The sequence below is a fragment of the Sinocyclocheilus grahami genome, unplaced genomic scaffold (assembly GCF_001515645.1).
Source record: "Sinocyclocheilus grahami isolate Dianchi unplaced genomic scaffold, SAMN03320097.WGS_v1.1 scaffold1189.1, whole genome shotgun sequence".
NCBI classification, from domain to species: domain Eukaryota; kingdom Metazoa; phylum Chordata; class Actinopteri; order Cypriniformes; family Cyprinidae; genus Sinocyclocheilus; species Sinocyclocheilus grahami.
Window position 1 is genome coordinate 228,947 of NW_015506368.1, and position 18,348 is coordinate 247,294.

Here is an 18,348-nt window from a genome sequence, read left to right on the forward strand (position 1 = left end):
ACTAAATGATTTTTATTACTATAAAAAAATCTAAACGACGGTGGGGGTCGGTTTTGTCTTCTCTTCCAGATGAACCGAATCATGACGTTCACTCATGGGCGATTCATATTCAAGCGCGAATGAGAACCGTTTCGCGGGGATGCCAGGTGTTCGAGAAAAAAAAAGAATAGTCGAATATCAAAATTGAAAATCGAATGCCAACCCACCGAACGAATATTCGAATAATCTAATATTCTGGCCCAGCCCTAATGAGAAGTGAAAGTTAAATGAACCTCATAGAAGAACTCCTCCTCGTCGTTCACAAACAGCAGCTCCTCTTTGGGTTGAGCTGGACCAGATCTGCTCTTCTTGACTGGTTTGCAGGTTTTACTGATCATCAGGCAGAACTGGCATTTACCGCTGGGTTTATTGGTCCTTTGTGCTTCGGCCATTTCCTTCCTGTGAAACCAGACAGCATGAATACCATCAACACCTGCACTAAACTGTGTTTCTCAAACTAGCTCTGTGAGTGTTTTAGAAACATGAGAAATGTTTGGTTGTTTTTTTTATGGTGCAACACATTGTGGGATGTAAAGTGGCTCATCTACATGTGTTGTGCACTGACCCACATTAGAGACACGGTTACATAAGATCCTTATAAATCCAGGTGACGGAATTAGCGCTGATCGTCAGTAACACTACGACAGCTTCAGCCTGACACAACACGATTATCACGAGAGCAGCAGCAGAGTAACGGAGTAAATTTTTTTTCAATGACCCTTTTTAAGGCAAGACACTCTAGGTGGATAGAGCAAAAAAATTTAAGCAATATATCACCATACTTTTCCATTTGAACGATTATCAGACCGAACAAATTTCAAACATGTTTTTTGCATTACAAGTTTTTTTTTATATGTTGTTTAAATAGGCAAATGAGGCTTTATCTAACTAATGGACTAATTTACATACATTTCCAGCATAAAAATGGTAATTTTGGATAAATAAAGCCAGGGTTAATTTCTTTTTTTATTTTATTGACACATTACACAAAGGTTTTTACAGAAGGGATTTTAGATTTTTCTTTTTTATCTCTCCACAAGTCAGAAAATATTGACAGAGGATATCAACAGCAAATAAACAAACAAACAAATAAATAAAATCACCATTCTTTTAGTATTATTGAGATATTATTATAATTTTTTTTAATATTTTTTAAATTAATTTTATTCTTATATTTTCTCTTTTAATTTTAAAGCTTTAATACAAATTTGTTGTTTATTTTTTTTTAGTTTTTTATGTTTGTATACTCTTGTACATCAAAGTAAACTAAATGAAAAATAAATATTTCCTAGGCAACTAGCCGAAATAAATTAATAAAAACAAATTATAAAAAAGCTTTTGAATTAATAAAAATTACAATATTTTTTATTTCAGTTCAAGTAACAAAAATTTGTTTTAGTTAACTGTATTCATGCATTTAATTATATATTTAAACATGATTTAATTGTGAGTGATTTGGCCCTCCATACTGAACAACACATTATGAAAAGCCAAATAACCCAAAATCTCACAACTGACCAGCGCATAAAAAAAAACAGTTTTTGCATGTAGTGTCTTGTCTTAAGAAAATTGGAACCCTATATTTGCACATGCCCACATGTATTATTTTCAGAAGCACACCCTCTGACTCCCTCTGCTGGTCAGAACACTGAACACTTACTGAAGCTGTTTGTGCATGGGGAGGGCGATCTGTGGCGGGACGTTGACGAATCTCTCACTCAGCAGCAGCCCGACAGAGTGTCCGTTACCCAGCAGCAGCTGCTCGAACTGCTCCTGAACATCCGGGGAGCTGCTTTTGGCACACTGCTCTAGAAGCATATCCTTCAGCTTCTCCAGACACTCCACACCCTGATCAACACACACACACACACACACACACACACACACACACACACACACACACACACACGAGACGATCAGACGGGACACAAACAGCACTGATCCAGAGCCGCAAATAAAGGATTCATCAGATATTCATGAGAAGATTCAGAAATGGGAGTATTATCACCTGTCTCTCGGTGAGGTTCACCATGCTGATGACTCCAAACACCTCGTCTGGGTCGCCCTCGTCATCACTGTCCTCCGGTACCTCCGCTTGCTGGAGTAAAACACAGAAAAGATACTTAAAAACATTAATTACAATGATAATAGGACATATACACTGTTCACCCATATGTTCATTACGTTTAATAATATATTATATTATACATATGGTGATTATCAGTATATTTTAGGGCAGGGGTTTTAATTTTTTAAATACCATGAACCCCAAATATATTAACCTTATGCGAGGAACCCTCATGCGAAAATTTTGAAATGTATTTGTCTATTTTCATGTACAAAAAACTTTGTAGTTAATTAATGCATATTATAAATGTGAGAATATAGTTAGTATATTACATTGCTGCAATGTACTGTTTGGTGTCCATTTTGTTTGTTTACATTTTTTTATTTCTATTAATGATATTTTATTCGTTTGTTCATTTATTTAGATCTTAATTTTGTTATTTAAATATTTTTTTAATTCATTTTAATCTTTCTTTTATTTCTGTCTTTACAATTAATTTGAGCACTTCCTTGTGACACGTGGTTTGAAAAAAATAAACTTGTTTTAAGGTTTAATTACAAGTGATAATATACTGAAATATACAGTTACAAAATGAAAAAAATTAAGGAACATTTTTGTAAATAAAAAAAAAATTACACTATTATTTAAACAAGTCTCTAAAAGTTTAGTGTTGATTTGCTTATAATTCAAATTAATGGTTTTCTCTTAAGCTTCAAAGTGTTTTTGCAACCAGGATCTGATATTTGACCATTAACTCAAGTACAGGTGCATCTCAATAAATTAGAATGTCGTGGAAAAGTTCATTTATTTCAGTAATTCAACTCAAATTGTGAACTCGTGGATTAAATAAATTCAATGCACACAGACTGAAGTAGTTTAAGTCTTTGGTTCTTTTAATTGTGATGATTGTGGCTTCAAACTAAATAAATATAGGATTATCCAAATGAGTCTCACCCTGATGACACTGCCCATGTGCTTCTGCTGGATGATGATGTCCGTCAGATCAGATGTGTTCACGTGAGACTTCAGGAACAGCTGGAAACATGAGTGGAAATATAATGCATACGTATTATTTGCGCTTTTTAATCTCTGTTTGTGTGCAAATTGAGCAGTGTAAGTTATATCTGTATGTTCAGTGCAATGCAAACACGAATGTCTCTGTGACTTACCTGTTGGAGAAGGGTTTTAATGCCATGAAAGTCGTTGTCAGATATCGTGTGTGCCTCAAAGTCCACGATAACCTCCTAATCACAACCCAAAACACATGCACTGATCACAAAACAACGTTTTTCAACGCAGAGCCAGTTTGGCCTGCACATTATTGGCTCCAGTAACATCGCGACTTACCTCGTTTATTTCTTCTTCTGCATCTTCATTGTCCTCGTCGCCAGAGTCTTCCAGACCCTCGTCCGAGCTTTCATCGCTGTCTTGAGGGTTTAGTCTCGTTTCAATAGCTCGCCTCTTCGCAGATGAAGCCATGCCGCTCCACTACAGCACGCAGGAAACAGACACGAGTTCACGCAGAGCGACGTTCTGCGTTATCCACATGGTAGGAAACTGAGGAGTCTTATCGTCCATGTTGGCTCACAGTAGACGTAAGGGTGTACGCACAATACTCCCGGTACAAGATCCAAAATGGCGTCCGTTTCAGATGACGATCTTTGGGACGCAGCAGATACCATATTTTACACAGGGGTGCTGCGTGAAAATATTTTATTATTTAGCAATGGCACGGATTAAAGCTCCAAAACAATAACATTTTGACCTACATAGAAATATAAATATTCTTTAACGTAGTTTTAAGGTTTACTTAAGCATTATGTCATATTACAAAATAAAAGTCGATGCTGGCTGGACACAAGTGTTAGGTGTAATGCATTACTTACTGTAATTTAATTACTTTCCTTTTAATTGCTTTCTCTTAAAAAGTAAAGTAAGGGATTACTATAATTTTTTCTGTAATTTAATTAGTTACTTTTGATGTAATTGCATCAAAATAGCGGATGCAACATCAAAATTCAATGATACAATATTTACCTTCTCTCTTTAAAATTTGTTTTGGCCATTTCAAGAGTAATTTATTGAAATAATTTATCTATCCGTCTTAGAAAAATAAAACATTATAAGATTAAGATGCTTCTGCTTTGATAAGTATTTATTTGTTATTTGAGAAGGTTCGGGAAATAGCTCCAACCCGCTCGGTGACGTCACCGGGGGGCGTGGCCTATACCGGAAGTGCGGGTGGATCTTCGCGTAGCATGTAGAGCGTCAATTTCACACAATAACAGACAGAAATCAAGCATGGCCCTCAACAACAATCACTCTGAATGTGGAGGTGTTATCATCAACAACAGCGAAAGGTAATCAGACGCTTTGATTAATATTGCCGTTATTATTATATAAAGCTGGTACTGTCCTATTTCTGTCTAACGTTACACGGATTTGTCCAAAACGTCCATATCGAATTAATTATTGTGTGTTTTTCTAGTCACATAATAAGAATAATTCAGTGTCATGTGTTGAATAACATCGCGTGAACCGCGAGATCACACCCATTTTATTCATGTGCACTGCATCTGCCTTTTCTGTGTTTATTTTAAGCAGCATCATGTTTACACACTGTAAATGTAGCCCATATTCAGTCCCATAAGTTGTTATCTTTTTAAAAACATGGGTCTTGCGCAGCTTTCAGAATCCTAGTATGGTGAAGTGCGCGCTATGAATATTAATCTAGTCACGCTCAAGTTGCTTGGAAACCTTCCCGCAGCGTTCAGTCACGTAGCCTTATTAATATTCGGATGCGTGAACCTCCAATTTGTGTTTCAGCCAATCAGCTGGAGGAATGCCACGTTGCGTCATTAATATTAATGAGCTCAGCCGTCGACGTAGTAGGACTCGCGTTTGTAGTCGCAGTAGATCAGCAATAATCTTCTCGCGCTTCTGCTCAAATAAATGCCATGCTCTTAAAGTTTCACAATAGCTGTGATCTTAACACTGAGACGGATGACTCCAGCAAAGACATCATCATCTGTAATAATAACCAATAATCATAGAAGTACCCAAATAGATTTGATGCCATCTTTTTATTTAGGTTTTGCATTCATTTAACTTTTCTGCATCTATTCTACATTACATTATCTTCATTAACTCTAAAATACATTTACTAGGCTATATTATTCACACAATAGTAATCCACAACAACAATAAATAAAATGTTAATGTTATTATTTAATATATTTTTCTTGTGTTTTTATATTATTATTATTATTATTGACTTTTTATTTATAATCAGTAATATTTTTATGTATTTTATTACTCCTACTATTATTATTTATAGTGAATTATTACAACATAGACAAATGTTCTTAGTACTACATCTAATAATTATTATTTATATAATGTTTAATATAATATTTTTGCTTATTATCATTCATATATTTAGTTTTTTATTTCTTACATTATATATAATGATTTATTGTAACATTATAGACAAATATAACTACAACTTATTACAATAATAATAGTAATAAATTACAAATAAATTGTAAAATAATTTATTTTATTTCTTACATTTTTATATTAATATAAATAATAATTAATCATTAAAATATTATTAATATTTTATTGTTGTTAGGGTTATATTATTATTGAAAAATGCTCTTAGAACTACAGTGATACTGGTATTCTTTAAAACTATAAGCAAGTCTTTGTTCCTTGTCAGCGATGGCAAAGCTAGCTTTGTTCCTTATGTGTTGGCACAGAATGTGCTGACTGTAATAAACCAAATCTGTTTTCCTACAGTGTCTTGATGTCATATGAGAATGTGGAGCTGCTGTTCAGTGACGCAGAACGCTTGCCAGAAGCCTTCAGAAAAAGCAAGAAGGGAAGCATCTACCTGACACCTTACAGGGTACGTAATACAAGAGGAGGGTTCGATAATCATCTTATTATTGAATGATGATAAGGACAGAGCAAGGAAAATCTTTAAATATGTATTTTAATATGGTCTTGGCCTTGTCTGTCTCCCGACTGGTCTTGTTCAGTGGTTTGTAAATAACCTCAGTAAATGAATGTGTTCATCATTTGCTGCTTATGTGGTTTGATGTTTAGGCGATCTTCTTGACTAAAGGGAAGGACCCCCTGCAGTCCTTCATGATGCCGTTTTATCTTATGAAGGGCTGTGAGGTCAAACAGCCAGTACTTGGTGCCAACTACATCAAGGGCACGATCAGCGCTGAGCCTGGAGGTAAAACACCGAGCCTAAAATGAACACTGCAGCTGTGCAATGAGGGAATAAACCAAATCACAGGCCAAAACCACTTGTAAAAATCGTTATTGTGAATTCAAATATAAATATTAGTAGGGTACAAATAATGCTAAAATAACACTGGCCACGAACCACATGAAACAGTCAAAAATATCGAAAATTATTATTGTGTCTGCTCACTTTTTAGTAATTCTTTAATAGATAAAAACGATGTACAGTATATTCATGTATAAAGACACTTTTTGTAATGTCTATTAATCAATGAATTCATATCTTTGAATTGTTTATTTTGGAACTTTTTTCAGTGAATCATGAAAATAATTGCAACTGATTTCATTTTCATATCATGTAATTAATTCGAAACAATTGACAGGCCTTTATATTACACATGTAAAAAAAATAAATAAAAAAGTTCAATTTTGTATTGCATGTTAACATGTTAGACTTTAAATAAATAAAAGTACTCCGATCCGAATCATGACCCTCCTCAAGTTTTCATTTGAATAATCTGGTCCTTGGAAGAAAGTAACGATGTACTCGTGGAACTAAGATATACTAAAGCATGTTTCCATCACTGCTCCAGGTGGCTGGGAAGGTTCTGCAACCTTCAAGTTGATTTTTGTTGCCGGAGGAGCGATTGAGTTTGGACAGTGCATGCTACAGGTGGCAGCACAGGGTACGTTTGTGCTCAATCAGTTTGAAAAGTAATATAATTATTTTTTAAAGAAATGTTTTAGCATCAGATTTGATGTGGAAGCATTACCTTCGTTTCAGCATCCAGAGGGCAACCGGTGACTGTAAATTACGGCTGTCCTTACATGGCGAACGGGGCGTTCGCTTACCCTCCTCCTCCTCCTGCTAACGGCATGTATTCGGCCGCACCACCTCCGCCTGGATACGCCTACCCTGGACCTCCACCTCCAGGTCAGATTCACTGCTAAACAGCGCTGAGCAAACTAAGGCCATGTCCACACGTACACGGGTATTCTTTCCTTTTTCCGTTTATCTTAAATTCCAAATAAAACCAGGTTTAACCTGTTAACCCAATTCATATACGACAAAGATCATGTGTAGCTAATTTAAACTCATTAAAGTCCAAATATAACTTGTTCAAATCTATATATAAACTGGTCAAACTAGTTAACCAAAAGTATCCTGTTAACTAAGTCCAAATATAACCATGTTCAACCTGTTTACCAAGTCTATCCTGGTAACAAATTCCAAATAATAATCCGGTTCGACCTGTTAACCAAGTTAATTTATGACATGAAAGTTCATGTGTAGTTAACTTAAATCCATATACTTGTTAAAGTCCACCTACTGTACATCCCGTTTCAAATATTAACAAACTTAATATATACCAAGATCCAAACTGTTATCCAAACAAGTATATCCTGTTATATAACCAAGTCCAGCCTATTTACCAAGTTCATGTATAGTAAAGTTCACCAGGTCCAACCTGTAGAGTTTCATCAAAGCCCCAAAAAAGTAACTTGGGTAATAACTTGAAAATATATTGTTTTGTTTTTATTCTGAAGGACAAGCCTCCACCCTACTCCCCACCTGAAGACAAGAAGAACCAGTAGACGTGTCTGCAGCGAGCGCACATCCTCTCCTCTCTCCATTCCCTTCATCTCATCCTCTCTTCCCCTCACATCTCCAGTTAAACACCCCGCTGCACAGAATCCCCGTGAGGCTGCACGCAGTGACCAGGGGCTCCAGCAGGGGGCGCAGTGCTCTGCATCAACATGACCTGGCCTATGAAGAGGGACTAGACGAGAGACACATGAATAAAACGACTTTAATGAATTCACAGCTGGTGAATGAGAGGGACCGACTGTTAGCTTTCTAACCGACAGTAAATGATTGAGCTTTTCTAAATTTGAAAATGAGTATATTTAGGAGACATTTATGAGTGATTATGTATAGATCGAGGTTTGAAGTATTTTGCTAGCTTGCACAAGAGTTAAGGCCCAAAAACATTGGGACGTTCACATTAACAGCGCTTTCGGCCGTTGTTCATTCTCGACTGCTGCATCCAACGTTATTAGATGGAAGATCGTTGGTTGTTGCCACTCACCTGTTACTCAACACTCGAGCAGTCGCTTAAATCGGTCTTTGAACCTAAAAGACTTCCTGATGCTTAGATGCTGCAAATCAAATGCAAACGCCCTTTACAGCACATTCCGTCAAATGCATCACTTAGCCCCGCTGCACAGAATCCCCGTGAGGCTGCACGCAGTGACCAGGGGCTCCAGCAGGGGGCGCAGTGCTCTGCATCAACATGACCTGGCCTATGAAGAGGGACTAGACAAGAGACACATGAATAAAACGACTTTAATGAATTCACAGCTGGTGAATGAGAGGGACCGACTGTTAGCTTTCTAACCGACAGTAAATGATTGAGCTTTTCTAAATTTGAAAATGAGTATATTTAGGAGACATTTATGAGTGGTTATGTATAGATCGAGGTTTGAAGTATTTTGCTAGCTTGCACAAGAGTTAAGGCCCAAAAACATTGGGACGTTCACATTAACAGCGCTTTCGGCCGTTGTTCATTCTCGACTGCTGCATCCAACGTTATTAGATGGAAGATCGTTGGTTGTTGCCACTCACCTGTTACTCAACACTCGAGCAGTCGCTTAAATCGGTCTTTGAACCTAAAAGACTTCCTGATGCTTAGATGCTGCAAATCAAATGCAAACGCCCTTTACAGCACATTCCGTCAAATGCATCACTTAAAGGAATAGCAGAAATTACTCATTTCACATCAGATGTAGTTGAATTTGTTTCTTCATCAGATTTGTAGAAATGTAGCATTACATCACTTGCTCAGCAATGGATGCTCTGCAGTGAATGGGTGCCGTCAGAATGAGAGTCCAAACAGCTGATAAAAACATCACAATAATCCACACCGTTCCGGTCCCATCAAGCTGCATGTTTGTAAGAAACAAATCCATCAAGATGTTTTTAACTTTAAATCGTTGCTTCTGGTCAAAAATGTCCATAATCCATTATAACGCTTCCTCCAGTGAAAAAGTCCATCTCCTGTTGTTTCTCACATCAAAATCCACCCACATAGTTGTTTAGAACTCTTTTGGACTGTTTTGGCTTGTAAACGATGTGTGATCTGTGCAGATTTCTCTCCTGATTCAGACTTTTTCACCGGAGAAAGCAATATTATGGATAGAGGACTAATATTTTAGCTGTGGGCAACGGTTTGAAGTTAGAAAAGTTTTAATGATGGATTTCTTTCTTACAAACATGCAGCTTTCTGCTTCACAAGACGTTAACTGATGGACTGGAGTGGTGTGGATTATTGTGATGTTTTTATCAGCTGTTTGTACTCTCATTCTGACGGCACCCATTCACTGCAGAGCATCCATTGGTGAGCAAGTGATGCAATGCTACATTTATCCAAATCTGATGAGAAACAAACCCATCTACATCTCGGATGGAGTGAATTTTCAGCAATTTTTAATTTTTAGGTGATCTATTCCTCGAACTAAAACCTTTACATGCTACAAGTCTCTTTTATACAACAGTTCTGGTTCTTGATTCTGATTGGACGGGCTGTTAGTATGCTGTTGCTCGGCAACATGCAGTGGTTGATTCCACTTTGGCTTCTTTTGCAATCATTTTCATTGCCGGAGCAAAAACCATAGTATTGTCTAAAGTCACCTTCACAAACACTACATGATGTATATCTGATGAAGCTCGTGTCAGACGTGTTCTGCAGCAGTGTGTACTAGTCTTGGCATCTCTGTAGCATGCAGCAGTTAGACTGAAGATGCACTCTAACCCTACATGCACCTTCAGTCTCCTGGACAGAGTTAGTTGATTCTTTTTTTCCCCCTAATTTATTTAATTATACATTTAATCAGTTACGCATGCTCTTGACTGTATTGTGTTATTCAAAGTGTATTTTATTATAGTAAACCTGTACAAGTGGAACGATGCATTTCATTTATGGACATCTTGTGTTCATTATTCATGTACATGATGACCAGGGTTTCAAAAGCAGACAAATGTCAAGATGAGTTCACATTCAACGGTAAAAGTCTCTCAGGAGATTCAAAATAATGTGCTTTTCCAGGTTCCCCTTTACTCTTCCAGCCCTGATGGCTTGTGCAAATTCAATTGTTTTTCTAATATATTCAAACAATCTCCCAATATTAAGGACAATTCTACCTTTTACTAGTTAGTGCATAAAGTCAGCTCAAAGAAGTGAGCTCAGACCTTAAATACTCTTATTTCATATAATTATGATATAATAATTACATATTCAGATATAACGCGCGCGCACAGTGTTCAAACTTTCAATGGCTCTTTATAGAAAGGCTATGTTCAGAATAGCATACTAATAATATATCTGCAGTATGCATTACTTAGACTGGGCACAGTGTGCAATAAAGTGCTATGGAAGCCCAAAAAAAATGTAAAGGTATTGCGACTTTTTATCTCACAATTCTGACTGTTTACTTCATATTTCATACTGTTGCTCACAATTCTGAAAAAAATCAAGGAATAAAAAAAGGTTCCTGTTGCAATTTTATCTCCCAATCAAGACTTTTCTCTTGCAATTGTGAGTAAAAAAGTAAGAATTGTGGAAAAATAAAAAAATTCACAACTACCTTTATTTTTTATTCCATGGTGGAAACAGGCTTCCATAAAGTGCACTATGCAATAGAGCACACTGAAAAAAAAACACTACATCCCACAATGCAACATGCTCAACATTCCACTTAAAAAGTGATAAATGAACTGGTAGCAATATAAGCTCTGATTGTTTTTAATATCTCCTTTTTGACTGATTGGACCAAATTCGACTAAAAATGCATTCATCTGCAGGGTTAACACTTGCTAAATTAAATAAGAAACATAGCATTACTGTTGCAGGCCTATGGTACATAACGTGAAGTATGCAAGTATGCTATTCTGAACAAAGCCAATGACTAGATATTACAGCATGAAATGTAAACCTCATATTCACAGATGTCAATATCTGAAGTGTTAAAAGATAAATCTGATGGACATATCGTCCGTGATGTAGTTAAATTCTGTAAAAATAATCAAAATACTACTAAAACTGATACAGTAGAAATACATACAATACAAATCACTGTTACGATAATCCTACAGCACAGAAAAACAGAAGACGGAAATGAACACAACATACATGTTTGTTCTTTGAAACTGCAGGCGAACAGATCGGATTCTCAATATTTAAAAATGGGAATCATATACTAGGAGTGGATACAGCAAAAAATTATTTTGATCTCTCGAACACAACATAAAGTGCACAGCTAGCCCTCAACGCAAACTCTTCAAAACATCTTAAAAGTTCATGTAAGCTGTAGGGTTGGGCGATGTCTACAGTGAAACATCGCGATGGACGATGACATCGGTGTGCCCGAAGCGTGAATCCTTCTAAGGGAAAACAAATGACAATTCCTAACACCGTGTCTACACCGGACGCGAGTGGCACAGCGCGACAAAATACTATAGAACCACTGATCTATAATAGAGATTCCTTATATATAAATCAGTCTATAGAACCCATTATAATCAGTGATGCTGTCTACACTGGATGCCGCGCGACACGACAAATCCCCGACAGTAAACTGCTGCTGCGTTCTATTTATGACTTGCTGACACAAATTTCAAATGATTTTCAATGGTCGCTTTGTCATGTCCAGTGTAGACAGACTTTAGCTGATGCGGCACGGTGTAGACACAGTGTAACGGTTGTCTGTTACAGTACATAAGATTTCACTTACCACATAAACAGATTAAGGAGAGATGACTGAGGATGATGGCGAATGATTTGCAGATCCTCAGTACCACTGACAAACATATAATCTTGTAAAATATGTGGTAAGTACTGCCGCTCCATAGTATAAACAGAGTATGTGCGATCGCGAATCTGGAATGTGAAAGTGAAACTAAAAAGCGATCGTGCATTCAAAAGCACGATGCCAGTTTCAATGCCAGGTATAATAGCGGCTCCCTGATGCCCGAAATATATATGTAGTATAATTACCCAATGATATAACTGCGAGGAAATATATTGAAATATATATTTTCCTCCCATCTCATATTTATTCCCTTTAGGGGTTCCGCCTACACGTCGACGACGGCATCGTCTATCGGCCCAACCCTAGTAAGCTGCCATAATTTGGCCACAAATAAGAATGGCAAAGATTTAGGCCAGAAACACAATTTATGAAGTACACAAACACAGATGTTCTATATATATATATATATATATGTGTGTTTTGGAATAATTATTGAAGAAGTCTCTTATGCTGACCAATTATTTGATCAAAGATGCAGTAAAAACAGAAATATGATTACAATTTAAAATAGCTTTTCTATAGGAATGTGTTAAAATATAATTTATTTCTGTGATGAAAAAGCTGAATTTTAAGCATCATTACTCCAGTCTTCAGTGTCATATGATCCTTCAGAAATCATTCTAATATGCGGATTTATATGAATATATTAGGGTGATCATATTTTAGTTTTCAAAATAGAGGGGGGGGGGCTTATGATCAATATGCGTTATGCATATTGATCATAAGCACAGCTAAAAGGCTTCCTACCAGTGGCTGTCCTTCATAAAACTTAACATCTACCACAGTTTTATCATAGGTAGAATGCAAAATATTTCAATACAAGCATTTCAGTCAAATGTAATTTATGCAATATTTCAAACCTTTAACCCACGGGAGAAAATCAACAGTTTAAAATCAGCCCAATTCCGTGCAAAAATGTGGATTTGGCAACCCTGCATCAAACACGAGCTGCATCCAAAGTGATTTAATACTCCGCATCCCTGATGCGCGAAAATTATATTCAATATTAGAATGTTTGCGGGAGGTCACCCTAGAATATATTAAATATATTTACAAGTCATTTATCGTAAATTGTCAGAATATTTCATATTTTTGATCATAAGAGACTTCTTTTAAAACATTATTTTAAAACACTGTATATATATATATATATATATATATATATATATATATATGAGCATCTGCATTCCTACTTGCGTGAAGTATATTTCGGCACTTACGCAATTCTTCACAGACCAACCCGAACCATCCCAGACTGAATCCTGAGCTCTATATATATATATATATATATATATATATATATGAGCATCTGCATTCCTACTTGCGTGAAGTATATTTCGGCACTTACGCAATTCTTCACAGACCAACCCGAACCATCCCAGACTGAATCCTGAGCTCATCAAATCTCACCACCGCTCAGAAACACCAGGAGTAAATGATGGCGTAGGAAGGCCACGCGCGTCAGGTTCAGCTACGGTAGGGATGATGCATCTATTTCCCCAGGATCAAATATGTTCATGCTCACGGTTCACAGAGCGTAATGGTGACGCCCTCCCCGATCCAGCAGGCTGGGAGCAGCGCTTGTGTAAAGGCGCAGTGGAAGGCGTGCAGCCGGACCTGTCCCTCGCCGTAGTACGTCAGCGTCCCGGCCTCGTAGTCCAGCAGCATCCCAATGCGCAGCGACTGAGCGTTCAGCTGCAGCTGACCGGCGACGGACTCCTTGCAGCCTGCGTGCCACGCACTCAGCTGCCGCTCGTCCAGCTGCAGGCTCCACGACAGCTCGTTCATCCCCACCATGCAGCGCTTGCCCTTCTCCTTGCGTGGGATGTTCGGGTACGTCACGCCCACGTAGGCCCACGGTTTGGACACCTCCAGCTCCCAGTAGTGCTGGCCGTGAGTGAAGCTCTGGAAACACAACACCTGCCAGGTGTGGTCGAAGCGGGACTCATCGGCCAGGATGGGGCGGGGCCCGGAGATCAGATGCTCCGCCCTCCTGTTGCTCTGGGAGAGCCGTAAGTGAGCGTTGGCGGTGCGAGGGTCGAAGGTCAGGTTGCAGCGGTCTGGATGAAGAGAACAATTACATATGAGACTGAGAATAATTACGAACTAAACTATCATGTGAGATTATATGACATGAGCGTACATGCGTTCAGTCCCTCCCTCTCGGCTGGATATGATGGTGTTGCAGGACTGGGAACAACAGCCAGAACTGGCCTCTTATCTTGAGGAGAGCCTGTGAGAAAGACAGAAAAAACAATCCTGAACAGACATAGATAAAACAGTGTTTAATGGGAAAAAAAGATAAAAGAGTATTTGAAATAATTATTATTTATTTATCAAACTGTTTCACTGCAATGATTATGACTGGTTAAATAAAATACAAATACATTTCATATATTACATTTTAATTTATATTCAAATAAATAAAGTAAATATTGATAAATAAATAAATAATCTTTTATGTATAAACACATTTATTACAAATTACTTTGAAAATTGGCACAACAAGGACCATTATTTGTTCAGTATTTTTCATCATCGCTTTTGCAGTATGTGCGTATATATGCTGATATTGTTATTGACCAAAAAATATATATATTAAAAATACTGTGATATAGTTTTTTGCTTATGTCACCTCCCTCTCGGCTGGATATGATGGTGTTGCAGGACTGGGAACAACAGCCAGAACTGGCCTCTTATCTTGAGGAGAGCCTGCGAGAAAGACAGAAAAAACAATCCTGAACAGACATAGATAAAACAGTGTTTAATGGGAAAAAAAGATAGAGTATTTGAAATAATTATTATTTATTTATCAAACTGTTTCACTGCAATGATTATGACTGGTTAAATAAAATACAAATACATTTCATATATTACATTTTAATTTATATTCAAATAAATAAAGTAAATATTGATAAATAAATAAATAATCTTTTATGTATAAACACATTTATTACAAATTACTTTGAAAATTGGCACAACAAGGACCATTATTTGTTCAGTATTTTTCATCATCGCTTTTGCAGTATGTGCGTATATATGCTGATATTGTTATTGACCAAAAAATATATATATTAAAAATACTGTGATATAGTTTTTTGCTTATGTCAGAAATTTGCAGTGAATTTATTGTGATATATATTGTTGTCAACCAAAAGCTTACATTTTTGGCTGACATTGCCCCATCCTAGATTGGAATGGTTTTTATTATGATTTTTACAATTGCAAAATTAAAAAAATGTATAGACTGCTGTGGAGAAATATTGTAGTATTGTATATGTAATAGTTGCACAGAAAACAAAACAAAAAAAAGTGTAAAATGTGTGTACAACTAATGTCCGTTAAAAAATAAGCACTCATTATCTCACCGAAAAGATTTTATGATCTAAATTTGTCAAAATCCAGTAATTGCTTTTACCTAAAACACTCATTTTGTATCAACTCAGCACCTTGCAAACACATCTTTGTTTACTGTCTGACTGATAAGCAAAATGCCTGTGCCCCGACTCATGGGAATTACAAAGTAAACAGGTGATTTCAGATAGTTATATTTGTGTGCATTTAGCATCAGATAGTCAGTAAACAGACCGTGAATGCTCCTCACCCTCTTTATCCTGTCCTGCAGACACCTGAACGGCTCTCTCCAGATCCTCACACATCAGCTTGGACACGCGGGACAGGACGTCTGTGACGGGCGTCAGCTTCTCCTGCACGCTCACATGCACATCCAGAGGAACGTCACTGAAGTGTGGGACCTCTATGAACCTGGAGTCCTGCATCAGCACACAAACACAGACATTAGACAAACATTACACCTATTCACATGTAACAACATTAACAATTAATAATAAAACAATCATATCAAAATTTTGAATATGACTGATATTAATATAATTGTATTGACAATAAATAATATTTTCCCCCTAAAAAACAACCTTTGTATCATCCAAAGAAAAGTTGAAAACAAGCATATATATATTTTTCTATATAATAACTTGAATTGATGTTAAAATAATTTATTTAAAAAGAAAATGGGGCCATTTTTTTTTTACTTTTTTTATTTATTTCTTTATTTTAGTTTGTGATGCACATTTCTCAAAATAAATAAATAAAAAGCATTAAATTAAATAAAAAATAAAACAATAGCATTATAAATAAAACAACTGCAAAATAAAATAAAATAAAATAAAATAAAATAAAATAAAATAAAATAAAATAAAATAAAATAAAATAAAATAAAATAAAATAAAATAAAATAAAATAAAATAAAATAAAATAAAATAAAATAAAATAAAATAAAATAAAATAAAATAAAATAAAATAAAATAAAATAAAATAAAATAAAATAAAATAAGACCTTGATGAGCTGGCAGGGAGGGAGGGAACACAGGCTGCTGATCTCCTCCTGAAGGGCTGCGAGCTGCGCCGCTCTCTCCTCCAGAACAGCCAGCCTCTCCTGAGCCTGCAACAGTGTCACTTCCTGCTGCTGTTCCAGAAAAAGCTCTGTCACTTCCTGTTTCTCTGTCAGCACCTTTATCAGCTGTGAGAACTTGGTGTTCACCCACTGAGACGTCTGCTGTAGTGATACCTGACAGAGCAGAGAGAACAACATGCTAAAACACACACACGCCATGAGCAGTGATGCTACTGCTTTCTAATTCAATATACATCCTTCAAGACTATTCCCTAATATATGTGATTAAGGCCAGGCTTTGTATTAATGTATGATTCAGTTTGTGTAGATTTGTGGGTATTTTCTCTAAAAAGATGCCAATACATATTTTGTATTATTATTGTTAGTGTAATATGTATTATATATTGTTCATGTTAGTTCATGTCAGGTCCACTAAATAATATTAACAGATACAACGTTTAATTTTAATAATGTATTAGCAAATGTTAAGATTAACATTAATACATTAAATAATAACAATAAATTATAATCTAATAACGTTTTTATTCAGTTCATGTTTACTAATGTATTTTACTTATTGTAACCTCATTGTAAAGTGTCACTATAATGCCATATGGATTTGGATATGCATGACATACATTCATGTTTGGATAAAGTTCCTAATGAATAAGGTAATGATGGCAGACGTCTTGCCTTCGCTGTCTCCGTGTTCTCCATGAGCTCCTGCCGGTTTCTCTCAGTGGTTTCCTGGTGTTTCTTGAATTCTGCACTCTTTTTCTTCAATTCTGCCTGCACAGAAAATCTTTATATATAAAAAATAATAATAATAAATGTCCTACAAATTCTTAAAAAAGTCAGCTACGACATATACAGGTTGAGCCTCTCAAAATGTGTTAATATATTTCACTCTAATATTAAAGAGAGAAAAAAATAATAATATTTTGCATAAAGAAAATATAGCATTGTGACATTATTGCCATTTCTGGAAATTGCTAGTAAAAATTTTGCATTATTTTCAACTCAAATTCTCATTACTGTAATGCAAAAACATATGATATTATTAATAATTATATACTATTTAAACTATACTGTATTTGTATGTCAATACAATATTACCTCCCTATTCTTCCGTTCTTCTACCACCAAAATCTTATCATGGCCCTTGCACTCGTTGACAGAGCACTCATAGCAAACACACATGCTGTCGTTCCTGCAGTAGATGACCAGAGGCTTCTGGTGCCGCTCACAGATCTGCTCTGGCTCCGGATCCGTGTGCACGGAGGCTCCTGCGCTCACATCCGTCTTAACTGGACTGTGTATGCTGATCTCCGTTAACATCGACAGAGACACGTTGCGATTCAGCTCAGGCCTTGTGTCAAAGTTTTTTTTACAAAAAGGACAGTGGAAGTCTTTGTCCTTCCTATCCCAGAATTTGGAGATGCAGGCCTTGCAGAAGGTGTGACCGCATGGGATTGTCACGGGGCATGTAAATGGATCCAAGCAGATCGTGCACTGCACATGATCATCCATCATAAATCTGGAAACCTGAAAGTATAAAATAAATGAAGCAACAGCGTTAATGTCATTGTTAATGACAGCAGAAAACCTCTATTGGGGCATGTTGTCATAGACAGACACATACAGTAGATAGATAAATAGATAGATAGATAGATAGATAGATAGATAGATAGATAGATAGATA

General features: G+C 36.4%; 3 protein-coding genes across 3 annotated transcripts in view; 1 reads left to right on the forward strand and 2 right to left on the reverse strand.

The window, feature by feature from the left end:
• LOC107567807 (protein BCCIP homolog) overlaps window positions 1–3,751 on the reverse strand; it is a 6,565-nt gene extending 2,814 nt beyond the window's left edge. Inside the window, exons 1-6 of the mRNA XM_016253575.1 lie at window positions 3,455–3,751; window positions 3,277–3,351; window positions 3,062–3,142; window positions 2,048–2,137; window positions 1,700–1,887; window positions 273–438 (exon numbers count right to left, since the gene is read on the reverse strand). Of these exons, the coding sequence (XP_016109061.1) occupies window positions 273–438; window positions 1,700–1,887; window positions 2,048–2,137; window positions 3,062–3,142; window positions 3,277–3,351; window positions 3,455–3,586 (732 nt within the window). The 5' untranslated portion in view covers window positions 3,587–3,751. The remainder of the gene's footprint in view (window positions 1–272; window positions 439–1,699; window positions 1,888–2,047; window positions 2,138–3,061; window positions 3,143–3,276; window positions 3,352–3,454) is intronic.
• Window positions 3,752–4,327: 576 nt separating this feature from the next.
• Window positions 4,328–8,126, forward strand: LOC107567801 (WW domain-binding protein 2-like). The gene is made up of 6 exons (XM_016253567.1): window positions 4,328–4,467; window positions 5,909–6,017; window positions 6,218–6,353; window positions 6,958–7,050; window positions 7,149–7,298; window positions 8,038–8,126. The coding sequence occupies exons 1-6, from the start codon at window positions 4,409–4,411 to the stop codon at window positions 8,124–8,126; spliced, it is 636 nt and encodes a 211-aa protein (XP_016109053.1). The 5' UTR covers window positions 4,328–4,408.
• A 5,434-nt stretch (window positions 8,127–13,560) lies between these two features.
• On the reverse strand, window positions 13,561–18,198 carry LOC107567803 (tripartite motif-containing protein 65-like). The gene is made up of 6 exons (XM_016253569.1): window positions 17,763–18,198; window positions 17,340–17,435; window positions 16,590–16,820; window positions 15,837–16,005; window positions 14,376–14,465; window positions 13,561–14,292 (listed from the first exon to the last, which is right to left on the reverse strand). Exons 1-6 carry the CDS (start codon window positions 18,177–18,179, stop codon window positions 13,754–13,756), a joined length of 1,542 nt encoding a protein of 513 aa, XP_016109055.1. The 5' UTR covers window positions 18,180–18,198; the 3' UTR covers window positions 13,561–13,753.
• Between the last annotated feature and the right edge of the window lie 150 nt (window positions 18,199–18,348).

Excerpts from the sequence above, each read along its gene's own strand:
- LOC107567801 (XM_016253567.1), top strand. The coding sequence starts at position 4,409 with ATGGCCCTCAACAACAATCACTCTGAATGTGGAGGTGTTATCATCAAC. Across the intron at positions 6,354-6,957 it reads GATCAGCGCTGAGCCTGGAG|GTGGCTGGGAAGGTTCTGCA; the intron begins GTAAAACACCGA and ends TCACTGCTCCAG. Across the intron at positions 7,051-7,148 it reads GCTACAGGTGGCAGCACAGG|CATCCAGAGGGCAACCGGTG; the intron begins GTACGTTTGTGC and ends CCTTCGTTTCAG.
- LOC107567803 (XM_016253569.1), bottom strand. The coding sequence starts at position 18,179 with ATGATGGATGATCATGTGCAGTGCACGATCTGCTTGGATCCATTTACA. Across the intron at positions 16,821-17,339 it reads AGAACACGGAGACAGCGAAG|GTATCACTACAGCAGACGTC; the intron begins GCAAGACGTCTG and ends CTGCTCTGTCAG. Across the intron at positions 16,006-16,589 it reads CTCCCTGCCAGCTCATCAAG|GACTCCAGGTTCATAGAGGT; the intron begins GTCTTATTTTAT and ends GTGCTGATGCAG.